The sequence below is a fragment of the Acanthaster planci genome, linkage group LG05, assembly GCF_054643075.1.
Source record: "Acanthaster planci isolate LZ-2023a linkage group LG05, COTS_SCS, whole genome shotgun sequence".
NCBI lineage: Eukaryota > Metazoa > Echinodermata > Asteroidea > Valvatida > Acanthasteridae > Acanthaster > Acanthaster planci.
The window spans coordinates 21,527,358-21,543,251 of record NC_141781.1 but is presented as its reverse complement, the minus strand read 5'-3'; the positions used below and the strand labels follow the sequence as shown (position 1 = coordinate 21,543,251).

At 41.4% G+C, this 15,894-nt stretch overlaps 3 protein-coding genes and 1 long non-coding RNA gene across 9 annotated transcripts in view; 3 read left to right on the top strand and 1 right to left on the bottom strand.

Annotated features, from left to right (window-relative positions):
- LOC147799224 (uncharacterized) overlaps positions 1-15,894 on the bottom strand; it is a 159,531-nt gene that overhangs the window by 43,186 nt on the left and 100,451 nt on the right. The window lies entirely within an intron of this gene.
- On the top strand, positions 45-5,635 carry LOC147799228 (acyl-coenzyme A thioesterase THEM4-like). 2 transcript variants are annotated; one of them, XM_087137404.1, is made up of 4 exons: positions 45-309; positions 2,088-2,385; positions 3,556-3,669; positions 4,596-5,635. In XM_087137404.1, the coding sequence occupies exons 2-4, from the start codon at positions 2,120-2,122 to the stop codon at positions 4,774-4,776; spliced, it is 561 nt and encodes a 186-aa protein (XP_086993530.1). In that variant the 5' UTR covers positions 45-309; positions 2,088-2,119; the 3' UTR covers positions 4,777-5,635. The 2 variants fall into 2 exon arrangements, with proteins under 2 accessions (XP_086993530.1, XP_086993529.1); XM_087137403.1 differs by having other exon boundaries at positions 46-309; positions 2,120-2,385.
- LOC110990479 (acyl-coenzyme A thioesterase THEM4-like) lies at positions 6,059-11,149 on the top strand. Of its 3 annotated transcripts, none has more exons than XM_087137401.1 (4): positions 6,059-6,278; positions 8,076-8,373; positions 8,792-8,905; positions 9,850-11,149. In XM_087137401.1, exons 2-4 carry the CDS (start codon positions 8,108-8,110, stop codon positions 10,040-10,042), a joined length of 573 nt encoding a protein of 190 aa, XP_086993527.1. In that variant the 5' UTR covers positions 6,059-6,278; positions 8,076-8,107; the 3' UTR covers positions 10,043-11,149. The 3 variants fall into 3 exon arrangements, with proteins under 3 accessions (XP_086993527.1, XP_086993526.1, XP_086993528.1); XM_087137400.1 differs by having other exon boundaries at positions 6,060-6,278; positions 8,108-8,373; XM_087137402.1 differs by lacking the exon at positions 6,059-6,278 and adding an exon at positions 7,404-7,819 and having other exon boundaries at positions 8,108-8,373.
- LOC110990478 (acyl-coenzyme A thioesterase THEM4-like) lies at positions 11,678-15,893 on the top strand. Of its 3 annotated transcripts, none has more exons than XM_087137399.1 (4): positions 11,678-11,865; positions 12,841-13,121; positions 14,190-14,303; positions 15,034-15,893. In XM_087137399.1, the coding sequence occupies exons 2-4, from the start codon at positions 12,841-12,843 to the stop codon at positions 15,221-15,223; spliced, it is 585 nt and encodes a 194-aa protein (XP_086993525.1). In that variant the 5' UTR covers positions 11,678-11,865; the 3' UTR covers positions 15,224-15,893. The 3 variants fall into 3 exon arrangements, with proteins under 3 accessions (XP_086993525.1, XP_022111203.2, XP_086993524.1); XM_022255511.2 differs by having other exon boundaries at positions 11,680-12,063; XM_087137398.1 differs by having other exon boundaries at positions 11,687-11,870.

Genomic DNA, 15,894 nt, shown 5'->3' with positions numbered 1-15,894 from the left:
TACTTATCCGAACTATTTTTCGTTAAAACGCCTTTTGTGGGCCTCCGTAACTAGGTACCGTACTTCCGGCCATTATGTCAAGTGTCTCTTGTGGAGCCGCACCGTACCGACGCCGCCGAGTCCAGGGTCTGGTTGGTTACGACCACAAATTGTTGTTGAAACTAAAGATATCTCATCTTAGCTGCTGGTTTTAGACGTTCGTACCCTCCTTCCTCCATGGTACAGTACAGCACGCGGCGCAGAAAAAGTTGCCGCCATGGTCCGGTCTTCATGATCTTGCTCGCTTGTTATGTGGCTAGCTGCAGTTGAGTGAGTGAATGGGATGATTTTAGCAATTGTAGGCCGGGGGGGGGTATTCAGCAAAGAATCATTCTATGTGACACCAGTTGGCGGTACAGAACACCATGGGTGTGTTCCTTCCTCCATGAGAACACTAAACTGCAAGTAGGCAAGTCCGTGAATAGCATCTGAACATGGATGAAACAAAGCAAGGAAAGAGTTCCATATACAGATGCCACTTGACATGGTCATGATAGACTGGAAGAATTCTAAGTATTTTCCCTCCTAAATTGAACTTTTCTGGACATGTTTTTGCTTAGGTCACTGAATAATTACTGATGTCCATATATGGAGCTCTTCTCATTAGCAAAAATCTTTCAAGATGTACTTAACTTCGTATTAAGGAGATATTAATTTTAATCACGGGTTATGCCCTTACCTGACGTAGGCCTATGTACTCTCAGTCATGTCAGTGCTTGTCCGAGAGCTTGCAAAAGAATTCACAAGCTTACTTGGATGGAACTTGAACCTAGGACCTCCTGTTTACTAGTGCAGACGTCTTATCCACTTGACCACTGAGCTTACCAGGGTCAGCTGGCCAGTCTGAGTCAGACTCCGATGTAGCAGTGGGTACTGCAAATGTCAATGTAGTTTGCATTGGGGAGATGTTAATTTTGATCATGGATTTTGCCCCAACCCGAGGTACAGTGCATATGCATAAACACTGTATACTCAGTGCTTGTCAGAAATTGTTTGCGATACCTGGTGCTACATCTGTCTTGGACTGGCCAGTCGACCCCGGTGTAGCTAAGATTTACAAGTGGGGGGCACAAGGGGGAACCAGCTTTCATCGGTGTAGTTTTTGGGATTAGCTTTTGTTAGCCTTGTTCAATATCCATTCATCCATTTACATTGTATCTTGTTTGTTTAGTGGGGGGCACCAGGAATTTGTGGGAAAATCACGTGCCCCCTCCAGGCCCTACCCTGGCTACGCCCCTGTCATGCAAACTTGGTGGTTGAGTCGTTAAGACGTTTGCACCAGTAGGCAGGAGGTCGTGGATTAGTCCCACCCAAGTAAGCTTTTGAATTTTCTTGTAAGCTCTCGGAAAAGCACTGACTACAGTGTTCATGAATGTACGTCGGGTAAGGGCAAAACCTGTGATTAGAACAGAAATAACCAGAATTTCTAGGCAATGGCTACCCTGTTGTCAATGGGGAAAGAATTAGTCTTCTTCTAAACTCTGTCTGCGGCGAGACATGCACAACTTCATTGACACTTAATTGGCATGTCTTTGGTTGCAAGAAACACTTTGAAAAAGTCACATGGGCAAGAAGTGTTGAGATTAAATACAAGAAAACAGACACAGTAAGTGAAAAAACTGACTGAATCCAAGACAAAATGAGCAACCATGTACATGTATGTAGGAGTGGAGGAGAGAGATGTCCATCTGAAACCGATAGACACAAAAAGTTTAGGAAAGAATTGCATACATGGATGCCTCTACCCTGTGCACAAACCCCATGAGACTGGTCGGAAAAATTCAAAGTGTTTTCTAAGTGAGTATTTCAATGCTTTCACAGTTCAGTTTGACATTTTAGGTCATTTTATTGTTTTCAAATGGCTGAGAGATCACTTTAGGGAAAAAAGGAGAGATGTCTGTTCACATACAACAGTGGAATTCTTTTCTGAATTTTGTAAGAGAATACATTCTGCCTACTGTGACACTTCTCCACTGTCTCTAAGCTTTGTGCAGAAAGACTGCATCTTTTCAACATGTTTGCAAATGTCTTGGCCTATGACAAAACAGGTCTTCCTGTCAATTGCTCCTGAAATGTGCAGATGGCAATGGATATCACCAGCTCGGCACAGAACACCTGGCTCCCCGAGACCGAAGAGGTGTACACCCGGCTGCTAGCCCGGGCAGAGAGTGAAGGCTGGGTGCCAATCTGGAACTCCAACAGAGACCCGGCACCCCCAGAGTATCTTTTCTCAAGGGTCACAACGGAGAACGGGCTTGTGATCCATCACGCCATGTTCATACAGGAGGAAGAAAAAAAGCTGATGGTTGTTTGCCAGTTCGGTGAGGAAGCTCAGGGACCTAAAGGGTGAGAGTTTGATCCCGTTCCCTCAGAAGACATCAAAGGAGAGATTTCCCCATGTACGGACACCGCCGGACACCCTGTGTACAAACCCATTCGACTGGTCTGAAAAAGTGTTTTCCGAGTGAATACCTCAATATTGTCACTGGTGAATTGGACTTGTCTGGAAATTTTATTGCTTTCAGATGACTGATAACTCACTGCAGGGAAAAGTAGCAGTGTCCATTAATACCTTCCAAATCAAGATACCGGCATCTTGGATCAGATATTGCCCTTGATTTAATTACTCCTAGTAATGAGGTTATTTGAGTGCATGATATCATGGCCTTCAAGTGAAAAATGTGATGTGCTTTCGTAATGTCTGATTGCATTACTAAAAAACTGATTTTTCTTCATACCCGTCTCATTGGGTTTGTGCACAGGGTGTCAATTAAGTGATGTCCAGACATGGGACTCTTTCCGGGTGAGACTTTTGACTCCTCTAAAAATGATCCTGATCCCTCAGAAAATAATCCTGATAATCTCTTGGATGAAAAATTGGTTCTGATTTGACCAATGCACCTGGTATGGAGGACAACAGTGAAAACATGCAAAGTCACGGAAATATTAAAAGTGATGTGGTTTCTTGTCCCTGATTGGCAGATTTGAGTACTAAAAGTCTAACTTGATTTAACAGCCAACAGAATATTGTGTGATGTGTGACACACACACACACAAACAGAGTTTCCCAACACCATCTTTAAATTTTACCCTTCAACTAACAGAGTCTGTAGATTTTGTTAATTTCAGTTGTATAAGGACAAAAACTGCACAGTTAAAGAATTTGGCTTCAAGGGTTTATCCATGGTGTAAACATAAATCAAATTTGTCACCCCTAATACAAAGATTCTTGCTTAAAGTAGGGGCTACTATTGAATGAGTATTTGAAACAACATGACGTCACCTTGACAGCATAGTACACATGTGCAGAAGTTTTCTGTAATACAATTTCAACTTCAAGTACGTGTGTGTTTACAAGAGTGCTTAAATTTTCCTTTTTCAAACTTGGCATCACTTTCATGTAAATTTAGGTAAGTGTAATTTATGTAAAATTTCAGTTGTAAAATCTTGCAATAGTCTTTGCTCGCTCAGCATCTATAATTTGCTCCCCTGTTTGCATGCATTCTGTTTAAAAAGGGTAGCACATGGCGGTGCAACTGCTACGATGCACGATGGTGCCACTGGATTGTTGGCAGACAGAGTACTAGGAAAAGCCATTGTCACAGCTTCGCTGGCTGTAAACTTTAAGAGGTGAGTCAATGAGGCAGTTTTGTCACAGAGCTGTGGTCTAGAGCTCTATGGGGCCATCTATGGGAGCTATTTGACCTTATTGGTAGCTGCAAGGGTGAATTGCAGGAAACATCTATAACGTTGTCAAGCCCATGGTAGGTAAAGTTGGCCTATGTAGCCAGGATGTAACCCATAATTATATGACTTCTTGGCATGGTTGAGGATCAAAAGTGTTATCAAATCCAGGCCACAGTAGAGAGCAGCGAGGGCTTTATGTAATAGCAACCTGTGCAACCTTGTTTGGCTTAACGTAATGCATACATGAATTGTGCCTAGTCAAGATGGGCAAAACAGAAAATTCTTGAGACTTCTTTTCTAAATTAGGAAAGGGCAGACACTTCAGGGAAGGGCAGCCAATTTCACATACTTGTCCGGCAGTGGCCCTCCCTCCAAATGATTTTTCTTCAGTTTCTACAATAAGTATGCTCCGTTTTTGTTCACTTTTCTCCTGTCATGCTACGGAGACTCAAAAAGAACATCAGACCCGGATCATTTTTAGGCTGCTGTGCTTCTGTGATGGTATAGTTTGTGTTAACATGTAGTTTGAGACTTAAAGATGCTTCTTGGCTTCCACCTGACTGATCTACTGTTATTTGCCTCACACTTGAGCTGATATGGGTGTGCTTAAAATGATGAAAACAGTATTGCACCGATTGTCCGTGTATACTGCCACTAAGCAAACAAAGTCAGGGCTGAAGTGCCCCCCCCTCCATTTTACAACCAGTGGACACCCCCTTCCCTAACATTTTGCAGGTCCTAACATGGGGTGAGGCTTAACAGATCTACCTCTTAATGGCTGATGCCTGATGGCCTTACAAAGTGGCCTTCCTCTTTGAAAATTGTTCTGCAGTTCCCCTTTTCAATTTTTAACGTTTTTCATTTCACAGACCCACTCCGTTGAGATCCCCCGTACTCATCGAGGCGCATGTCGACAAAATTGAAGGCAAAAAGGTTTTTCTGAAATCATACATGAAGAGTCCAGATGGCGCGACAGTCTACTCGGATTGTACCGTCTTGTATGTGAACATTGAAAGCAAACTAAAAAAAAAAGCCAACTCAAGACTGTGAATACAAGAATGCTGCTTTTTATCTACATAAATATTTAAATGATGCTGTCCACCTACCACTCCAGATTTATTTAAACGACAAAAATTGGCAGTTTTTTTTTCACCCAAATGTAACTGTAATCATATTTAATTTTTTTTAATTGGAGACAAGGAAATTCGGCTGTTTGTGTATTGATATTTTAAATTAATTTTTGTTTCAAAATTATATAAATCAAGAGATTTTAATAAATTTTTAAGTGAAATAATTTGATTAAAATCATCCAATTATTGGCAATTAATAACACCTTTAATAATGTTTAAGCCCAGGTAAAAGAAAATGCAGAATGGAATGGAGTAGACAGTTCCTTCAAAATATGTGTAGGTGCCAGTCCAGACTTTTAAGTTTTGTCAAAACTAAAGTGTACCAGAAATTGTTATCATGCATTCAGACTTATGGATCAGTGTAAGAATAAAAGGCCATCAACCCCCCATGTACGTGTACATCATTGCTACATATAGGTTGGCAAATTGCTGGTACATAACTTAATGTCTGCAAAGAGCAGTCTCAAGGGTTTCTTCTGAGCCTTTTGTTTCTTTGTTTAAAGAGCCCAATTAATTTATAAAACTACAATAACACTTAACTCAGATGTTACTCATAGACAGTAGCTACTGGTTGTCTCAAGCTTAAATTTGATCTCATTTGTCAGTAACATCTCTTAGACTTCCAAAATGCTGAAAGATCTTTCAGAATGTTGCCATTTCTAGTGGATGGTAGTGTTTTGTTAATTTGAGACAACGGTGGCAAATTTGGCAGTTAATTTTTCTTTTACATTTTTAATAGAAAAGCTGCACTTAGTATGAAATAAACCACTTAAATTTAAGGTATTGAAGAAATAAAGATTTTTTTATAAGAGTTATCTACATTTAAATTTAGAAAAAGTTGTGATCTTGGAAATATACAGAAATATGTTTAGTTTTGCTCTTTTTGTGGGGGGGTTGTCAGTTGGTCAGTTTGTTGTGCATTTTGTTGGTCAGGTTTAGTTGAGTGTCTTTCTGTTAGATTGTCCTTGTCAGGGACACAAGTAGGTACACAAAAGCTCAGGATTCTGGCAAATTAACAAGTGTATTCTTAGATGAAATATGAAAACATCAGCTATCTGTTTGCTAAAAGTAGTCTGGTCTCAGAAAAATCACGCCGTTTGTCTTCGCAGTTTGTAATGAACCTTGAACACTACTCATCCGAACTATTTTTCGTTAGAGCGCCTTTTGTGGGCCTCCGTAACTAGGTACCGTACTTCCGGCCATTACATCAAGTGTCCCTCGTGGAGGCGCACCGTACCGACGCCGCCGAGTCCAGGGTCTGGTTGGTTACGACCACAAATTGTTGTTGAAACTAAAGATATGTCATCTTCGCTGCTGGTTTTAGACGTTCCTCCATGGTACAGTACAGCACGCGGCGCAGAAAAAGTTGCCGCCATGGTCCGGTCTTCATGATCTTGCTCGCTTGTGGCTAGCTGCAGTTGAGTGAGTGAATGGGATGATTTTAGCAATTGTAGGCCGGGGGGGGGGTATTCAGCAAAGAATCATTCTATGTGACACCAGTTGGCGGTACAGAACACTAAACTGCAAGTAGGCAAGTCCGTGAATAGCATCTGAACATGGATGAAACAAAGCAAGGAAAGAGTTCCATATACAGATGCCACTTGACATGGTCATGATAGACTGGAAGAATTCTAAGTATTTGCCCTCCTAAATTAAACTTTTCTGGACATGTTTTTGCTTAGGTCACTGAAGGGAATAATTACTGATGTCCATATATGGAACTCTTCCCATGAGCAAAAATCTTTCAAGATGTACTTAACTTTGCATTAAGGAGATATTAATTTTAATCACGGGTTATGCCCTTACCTGACATAGGCTTATGAAGTTATGTACTCTCAGTCATGTCAGTGCTTGTCCGAGAGCTTGTAAAAGAATCCACAAGCTTACTTGGATGGAACTTTAACCTATGACCACTGAGCTTGCCACGGTCAGCTGGCCAGTCTGAGTCAGACTCTGATGTAGCAGTGGGTACCGCAAATTTCAATGTAGTTTGCATTGGGGAGATGTTAATTTCGATCATAGTTTTTGCCCTAACCTGAGGTACAGTGCATATGCAGATATGCATATACTCAGTGCTTGTCTGAAATTGGTTGCGATACCTGGTGCTACATCTGTCTTGGACTGGCCAGTCAACCCCGGTGTAGCTAAGATGAGAGGCACAGGGGCACCAGCTTTCATCGGTGTAGTTTTTGGGATAAGCTTTTGTTAGCCTTGTTCAATATCCATTCATCCATTTACATTGTATCTCGTTTGTTTAGTGGGGGGGCACCAGGAATTTGTGGGAAAATCACCTGCCGCCTCCAGGCCCTCCCGTGGCTACGCCCCTGTCATGCAAGCTTGGTGGTTGAGCTTGGTGGTCTGAAATTGTTTGCGATACCTGGTGCTACATCTGTCTTGGACTGGCCAATCAACCCCAGTGTAGCTAAGATTTTACAAGTGGGAGGCACATACAACCTGTAGAGGCATCAACTTTCATTGGTGTAGTCCCACCCAAGTAAGCTTTTGAATTTTCTTGCAAGCTCTCGGAAAAGCACTGACTACAGTGTTCATGAATGTACGTCGGGTAAGGGCAAAACCTGTGATTAGAGTAGAAATAACCAAAATTTCTAAGCACTGTCTAACATGTTGTCAATAGGGAAAGAATTAGTCTTCTTCTAAACTCTTTCTGCAGCGAGGCATGCACAGCTTCATTGACACCTAATTGGCATGTCTTTGGTTGCAAGAAACACTTTGAGAAAAATCACATGGGCAAGAAGTGTTGAGATTAAATACAAGAAAAGGGACACTGACTGAATCCAAGACAAAATGAGCAACCACGTACATGTATGTAGGAGTGGAGGAGAGAGATGTCCATCTGAAACTGATAGACACAAAAAGTTTAGGAAAGAATTCCATACATGGATGCCTCTACCCTGTGCACAAACCCCATGAGACTGGTCGGAAAAATTCAAAGTGTTTTCTAAGTGAGTATTTCAATGCTTTCACAGTTCAGTTTGACATTTTAGGTCATTTTATTGTTTTCAAATGGCTGAGAGATCACTTTAGGGAAAAAAGGAGAGATGTCTGTTCACATACAACAGTGGAATTCTTTCTGAATTTTGTAAGAGAATACATTGTGCCTACTTTGACACTTCATTTTCTCCACAGTCTCTAAGCTTTGTGCACAAAGACTGCATCTTTTCAAGATGTTTGCAAATGACTTGGCCTATGACAAAGCAGGCCTTCCTGTCAATTGCTCCTTAAATGTGCAGATGGCGATGGATATCACCAGCTCGGCACAGAACACCTGGCTCCCCGAGACCGAAGAGGTGTACACCCGGCTGCTAGCCCGGGCAGAGAGAGATGGCTGGGTGCCAATCTGGAACTCCAACAGAGACCCGGCACCCCCAGAGTATCTTTTCTCAAGGGTCACAACGGAGAACGGGCTTGTGATCCATCACGCCATGTTCATACAGGAGGAAGAAAAAAAGCTGATGGGCGTTTGCCAGTTCGGTGAGGAAGCTCAGGGACCTAAAGGGTGAGAGTTTGATCCCGTTCCCTCAGAAGACATCAAAGGAGAGATTTCCCTATGTACGCACACCACTGGACACCCAGTGCACAAACCTTATTAGACTGGTCTGAAAAATGCAGTGTGTTTTCCGAGTGAATAACTCAATATTGTCACTGGTGAATTGGACTTGCCAAATCTGCCAAATCAAGATACCGGCATCTTGGATGAGATATTGCCCTTGATTTAATTACACCTAGTATTATTTGAGTGCATAATGTAATGGCCTTGAAGTGAAAAATGTTATGTGGTTTCATGTTGTCTGATTGCATTGACAGATTTGAGTACTAAAAGTCTGACTGTAGAAAGTTGGCTTAATAACAGCCAACAGAATATTGCACAGCGTGGTGACACACTCAAAAAACAAAGGTTGTTTGCTGTTACAAAGGTTGGCACATGGTGGTGCAATTGCTACAATGCACGATGACGTCACTGGAGAGCTGACAGGGAGAGTAGTAGGAATGGCCATTCTCACAGCTTCACTGACAATAAACTTCAAGAGGTAAGTGAGCTAACGAGGCAGTTTTATCATGGACCTGCGTATGTGATCCTAATTCTATGGTTTTTCTCTATGGGAGTTATTCAGCCTCATTGATAGCTGCCAAGGGTGAATTATGCAGGACACATCTGTAATGTTGTCAGGCCCAAGGTAGGTGAAGTTGGCCTGTGCAGCCAGGAAATGACCCATATCTGACCACTCGGCATGGCTAAAGATCAAAGGTGTGGTATCAAATCCAGGTCACAGTGGTGAGCAGCGAGGGCTTTATGCAATAGCAACCTGTGCCACCTTATTTGGCTTTTACTGCGTACATGAATTGTGCCTAGTCAAGATGGACAAAATGAAAGATTCTTGAGACTTATCATTAGGAAAGGGCAGGCACTTGGTAGGGAAGGGTAGCCAATGTCACATGCTCATCCAGTGCCCCCAAAGAAGTTTTTTTTTTTCATTTTCTGCAATTACACTCCATTTTTGTGAACTTTTCTCCTGTCATTCTATGGAGGCTCAAAAAGAACATCAGCCTCATATCATTTTTAGGCTGTTGTGCTTTATGTGATGCTAGTTCATGTTAACATGAAGTTGGAGACTATGAGATGCTTCTTGGCTTCCATCTAAGTGATGCACTGTTTTTTGTCTCACACTGATGTGTATGTACTTAAAATGATGCAGACAGTAGTGCACTGCTGGTCTCGTGGGAGTGCCACAAAACATCTCAAAGTCGCTGCCGGTGGAAGAGGGGGGCAGTGGTGTCCCCATGTTTTGAGTGGTGGGCATGCCCCCTCCCCAACTTTTTGCAGGTCCTTTAAACAGGGTAAGGCTCAATGGATCCGCTTCTCAACGGCTGATGCCCGATGGTCTTACAGCTTGCCCCTGTCTTTGTCAATTGTTCTGCTGCCAGTGCTCAAAGTTTCCACTTGTCTATTTTCAACATTTGTTTCATTTCACAGACCCACTCCGTTGAGATCCCCCGTACTCATCGAGGCTCACGTCGACAAAATTGAAGGCAAAAAGATTTTTCTCAAATCATGCATGAAAAGTCCAGATGGTGGGACCGTCTACTCGGATGGCATGGTCCTGTATGTGAACATCGAAAGCCAACTGCGTGCTGCGGAAGAAAATCCAAGTCAACATTATGAATAATTATTGCTATTTATCTACCTGTATATATGTGTAAATAGTGCTGTGTGAGGTTAACCCGCATAACTTGAATAACAGAAAGACTGAACCGACCATCAGGTTCCTGCCTCTATAATTACGTGCATTTGGAGTTCAGATATCTGAGAGTGGTTATCATGGGAACTGTGTACAAACCACTCCAGAATTTTTCAAAGGACCATTAGAGTTGGCGATTTTTGTAATCAAAATATTATTTCAATCAGGTTTTTAAAACTTTCTTAAAATTGGAGACAAGTTGATGACTTAATTATCTGATCCAAAGCCAGCAAATTCAGCTGCACGTGTAATAATTTTTCTAAATTTATGTCTTTTATTTCAAAATTGTAGAAATCAAGAAATTTAAATTAAAAGATATGAATCAAGTAATTTGATTAAAATCACCTAATTATTTTCAGGTAATAACCACCTTCAGTACTGTCTAATCCCAGGTGATAGCACCTGTATGTATTTTTAGCTCTTTTATGTATTTTTAGCACCTATATGTATACACTTCCTTCAGAAATACATGTAAAGATACAAAGCTTGGCTTTAGAAATTTCTCAGAAGTGCACAGGAATTTGTTCTCATGAACTCAGACTTAAGAACCAGTATAGGAAAAGAAGGCCATCAATCCCATGTACGTGGAACTTATTTTACATGCTGCATGTAGGTTGAAAAAGAGCTGGTTCCATACTTTGCTGTAGTGTCTGCAAATAGCAGTTTCAAGGTTTGTTTTTCTGATCCAGCATTTTGCTACTTTAAGCGTTTAAATTACCAAAATAATTTCATAAAACCACAGTAACACTTTATTCAGATGTTACTTATTTCCTACTGGTCTGTCTCGAGCTTAAATTTGGTTTCATTTGTAATATCTTTTGGACCTCCAAAATTCTGAAAGATCTTTTGGAATGTTGCCGTTTCTACTGGATGATACTGTTTACTGTTTAATTACAGCAGAGAGATAATATTATTTAGTTCGGTAGCAAAAGGAGTAGACAATTTTGGCAATAAATTTTCGTTTTACATTTCCAGTGGAAAAGCTACACTTAGTATGAAATAAACCAATTAAATTGAAGGTATTGCAGAAAGAAACATTTTGTGTATTGAGTTATTTCCATTCGAACTTATCGATTTTTTCACTTTTTGTCACTTGGTCAGTTTGTTGTGTAATTTGTTGGTTTGCTTTAGTTGGGTGTCCTTTGGTGTTAGACTAAATTTCGATGACTAGTGACACACAGGCACATAACTGCAATGACTTAAAAAGTATTCTGGAGAGAAATATGGAATCACTACGTAGTACTTGTCAGTTTTCAAAGAGAAAAGTTGCTGGTATTAAAAAACAGAATCATGTCACAGTTTATAATGAGCCCCCTGAACACTACTTATCCCAACTTCATGTTTTTCCCATTAATAGAATGTAATTTGTGGGCCTTCGTAAAAAAAGCAAAGCAACTTATCGGTACCTCGGGGGGGGGGACGGGTGCCGGTGAGTAACTAGTCTTGGGCCCAGACAGCAGAACTCGGTAGCGGGCTCAATCGCGCATACGCCGCGCGCGAATTTCGTTTCTCTAATCGACTCGATCGAGACCGCTATTCTGCCGTCTTGGCCCAAGACTAGTGTAACGATCTAGTTCTACGCTAGGGGGCGGTTACCTGGTCCAACAAGTTTTGGACCGTTCGCAGCAGATACAGAGTACATGCAGCACGCATGGCAGAGAAAAAGCTTGCCACCTCCGCCACATTCATTTTCCATTAATGATCATAATTATACCGTACCGGTGGTCTTCTTCGTGATCTTGCGTGCCTGAGTTGAGTGAGTGGTGTGGTAGTGCAGTATGACTTGTGATGCCAGGAGTTTTATTTAGCAGGGAATGATTCAATCATGTGTTAGTCGGCGTGGGCCCTGCATCATACTTCATAGTGCATGTACAATGTACATGTAGGTTGGAGAACTCCAAGTCACTACTCCATGTTTGTAGTGACATGCTTGGAGTTTTGCAAGTACAGTAAGTTGGCGGATGAGACAAAACAGTAGTAACCCAACTTTCTGATCAATGTCCTGTTGTCAATTGGGAAAGAATGTAGCTTTGTTTCAAACTCACAGTGCGGCACAATTTTTAAGCCTAGAACTAAGGGTAGAACTAGAAGCATGCACGCAACTTCCGTTGACACCAGTTAGGCATGTCTGAAGGAGTTGCTAGAAACACTTTTTGTAAATGAGAAAAATGACATGGGTAAGCAGAAAGTATTTTGAAGTTTCGTTGAGATTAAAATACAAGAAAACGACTGATTCCAGAACTTAGAAATGAGCATAGGACATAGGAGTGGAGGGGAATTATCCATCTGAAACTGATTAACACAAGAATTTTGGGAAAGAATAAGGACGCTGCTTGACACCCAATCTGCTATGAGATACCTCCAGAACTGTGGTGTCCGACGTCCGCTCCGTTTGTGGGAGCGGAGCAGATGTCGGACTCCACAGTCCTGGGGGATATGAGACTGCTCTGAAAACTTGAAGTGCTTTCTAAATGAATATTTCAGTGTTTTCATTGTTTGATCTGACAGTTTCGGTCAGTTTAGTGCTTTCAGATGGCTATAATGACTGATGGGAAAATAAAGTGGTGTCTGTATTTGTGGAATTCTTTCTGTATATTTTGTTAGAGAATACTTTGACTCTCTCTCTCTCTCAGCTCAAAGATTTGCATCTTCTCAACCTGTTTGCAGTCAACTTGGCCCATATGGATAAAAAAGGTCTTCCTGTCAATTTCTCCTTAAATATGCAGATGGCGACGGATATCGCAGGCTCGGATATCGCAAGCTCGGCACACAACACCTGGCTACCTGAGACGGAAGAGGTGTACACCCGGCTGCTAGCCCGGGCAGAGAGAGATGGCTGGGTGCAAATCAGGAACACCCACACAGACCCCAGACCCTCCCGGTACCGGTATATGATCGTCGTGACTGAGAATGGGCCAGTGATCCATCATGCCTTGTTCATACAGAGGGCAGAAAAAAAGCTGATGGGTGTTTGCCAGTTCAGTGAGGATGCCCGGGGACCTCAAGTGTGAGATTTTGACTCCTCTTAATGTTCAGAAAACATCAAAGGATGAGAATTAATTTCAGTATGGACGCCCCGTGACACCCTGTGCAAAAACATTATTACGCATGTTAGACTGGTCTGAAAAATTAGGTTTCCTTAATAAACCTCAATATTGTCACTGCTCACTTCGACTTTTTAGGACATTTTAAGTAGGTCACTACAGGGAAAATTTAGTGGTGTCCGTTCATGCAGTTGTTTCCAAATCAAGATATCTTGGATAAGATATTGGCTCTGATTCGGTCGTACCTAGTATGCAGGACAATAAGCCACTTGCGAGTTAAATTTGAATAAAATTTGGTACACTGAGTTCTTTAAATTCACGTTGCCCCGAATAATGAGGTATAGCAACAGAGGTTTAGTGTGGAGAATTCCGATTGTTATGTTCACGTGAATTTGAAGAACCCAGTGTACCAGATTTTATTCAAATTTAACTCGCAAAAGGCTTATTCAGCAGATGCAGTGTCTCGGAAATATAAAAAGTGATGTGTGTCTTGTTCCCCGATTGGACATGTTCTCAATCTGGTTGTAAAGATGTGACTAAACAATAGCCAACAGACTACTGCATCGTGTCTTGAGCAATGCAAAAAACAGTTACCCATGCCACCTGGTAGTTTTACTTTCCCATGGAGTGTGACTGCAGATGTTTTTTTTAACAGACGATTTCAGTTTTAAAGCCCCAAATTCTCAATTTCAGAATTTGGCTACAGTGAATTATCCTTTGTATGACTATGAACAGAAAATCAAATTTATCACCCCCACAAAAATTATGCTTACTAAAGCAGGGGTTAAAAATTCAAAGTTCAAAGTTGCAGTTTTGTAGTGTATTGACTGAACACTTGGAAGGGTATGATATCACGGCTTTATGTTTTTTGTCAAACTTGGCCTCATTTTCATTGAAGTACATGTACACTTAGGTTTATGAGTGCACATCGTGTACAACGTGAGTTATAAAATCTCGCAACAGTTTTGGCTTGCTCAGGATGGTGATTTTTTTTTTACAAACCTGAACTTTTTTCCCCTGTTTGCATAAAGGTCGGCACACGGCGGTGCAACTGCTACAGTGCACGATACTGTCACTGGAGCATTGTCATCCAGAGTACTAGGAACGGCTACTGCCACGGCTTCACTGACAGTAAACTACAAGAGGTAGGTGAGTCAGGAACGCGTTTTTATCCATGAGAGCTGTTCATCCTTATTGGTAGCTGCAAGGGTGAATTACAAAGGACACATCAATGTGGGCTGGCAAAGGCTGGCAAAGTTGGCCTATGCAGCCAGCAAATGACCCATATCTGATTACTCGGCACGGCTGAAGCTCGACAGAGTTGATTCAAGTCCGAGCCACAGTGGTGAGAAGCGAGGGCTTTACGCAACAGTAACCTTTGCCACCTTGTTTGACTTTTACTGCGTACACGAACTGTGCCCGGTCAAGATTGAGGGAAAAAAAAAGTTCTTGGGACATGACTTCTCAACTGACACACTCGACAGTCAAGGGCAAGTAATTTCACATGCATGCCCCCAAAGAGGAATTTTTAAAAAAGTTTCTACATTAAGGCTTTTTCTCTTTTGCTCATTATTTGCCTCGGTGCTGCTTTTGTGAATTTTTCTGTGGTCACGTTTTGTAGGCTCCAAAAGGGCATCAGAATTTTGATAGTTTTCCGGTGTATGTGACGGTCGCTCATTTTAATATGTAGTTGGAGACTTTGAGACACTTAATGGCTTCCACCTGACTGCTTCACTGTTAGTTGCGTCACACTTGAGCTAATTTGTATGTGCTCAAAATCATGCAAACAGTAGTGCACTGCTCGTCACACGACGCTGCTACAAAGCATCTCAAAGTCGCCCATTTTCAATTTTGAATGTTTGTTTCATTTCACAGACCCACTCCGTTGAGATCCCCCGTACTCATCGAGGCGCATGTCGACAAAATTGAAGGCAAAAAGATTTTTCTGAAATCATACATGAAAAGTCCAGATGGCGGGACAGTCTACTCGGATTGCACCGTTTTGTATGTGAACATCGAAAACCAACTGCGTGCCGCAGAAAAAAAATCGAACTCATCATTGTGAAGAATTAATAATTCTTGCCTTTTCTCTTTCATGTGTGTGTATATGTGAATGGGTGCTGTGAGAAGTTTTCCCTCTCATTTGAATAAAAGAAAGACTGAATGACTATGAGAATCCTCGGCCTTCAATCATATAATTACAGTGTACATGTATTTGGAGGTCAGATAGCTGTGGGCATCATTGAAACAGTCACCAATGTGAATGTACAGCATGATGTTGGCCAGAAGTGACCTACTAATGTGTAAAGTGCCCTCTCTAGCTCGTGCAGAGCTAGTACTCAACTACACGTTCAAAAATTATCAATGAGACGACTTTGGACTTGGCCAATTAACTTGTAATAGGAACCTTGTGTTATCAGGAATGAAAACAATGAAGAACATCTGCTGGGGACTTTAAAAATAACCTTTTTATAACTTTACAAGTACGAAGTTCTTATACAGCATTAAAGTTCGTATACAGCATTAAATGCCTTATTTTTGAAAATTGTTGGAAATTTGGCTGCAATGAACACTGTACATCACACGGTAAAAATATATTGGATATCTGATTTAGATGTCACACACACAACTCAAGAAAAGTGAAAAACTGAAATAATCCAGAGTATTGCAGAAAAGAGAAATTTTGTGTCAGAGTTATTTGCATTTAAAATACAGCATTTCCGAAAGTATACAAAC

Coding starts and splice junctions, on each gene's coding strand:
- LOC147799228 (XM_087137404.1), top strand. CDS start 2,120: ATGGCAATGGATATCACCAGCTCGGCACAGAACACCTGGCTCCCCGAG. Junction 2,386..3,555: donor GAAGCTCAGGGACCTAAAGG/GTGAGAGTTTGA, acceptor CTGTTTAAAAAG/GGTAGCACATGGCGGTGCAA. Junction 3,670..4,595: donor CTGGCTGTAAACTTTAAGAG/GTGAGTCAATGA, acceptor TTCATTTCACAG/ACCCACTCCGTTGAGATCCC.
- LOC110990479 (XM_087137401.1), top strand. CDS start 8,108: ATGGCGATGGATATCACCAGCTCGGCACAGAACACCTGGCTCCCCGAG. Junction 8,374..8,791: donor GAAGCTCAGGGACCTAAAGG/GTGAGAGTTTGA, acceptor GCTGTTACAAAG/GTTGGCACATGGTGGTGCAA. Junction 8,906..9,849: donor CTGACAATAAACTTCAAGAG/GTAAGTGAGCTA, acceptor TTCATTTCACAG/ACCCACTCCGTTGAGATCCC.
- LOC110990478 (XM_087137399.1), top strand. CDS start 12,841: ATGGCGACGGATATCGCAGGCTCGGATATCGCAAGCTCGGCACACAAC. Junction 13,122..14,189: donor GATGCCCGGGGACCTCAAGT/GTGAGATTTTGA, acceptor GTTTGCATAAAG/GTCGGCACACGGCGGTGCAA. Junction 14,304..15,033: donor CTGACAGTAAACTACAAGAG/GTAGGTGAGTCA, acceptor TTCATTTCACAG/ACCCACTCCGTTGAGATCCC.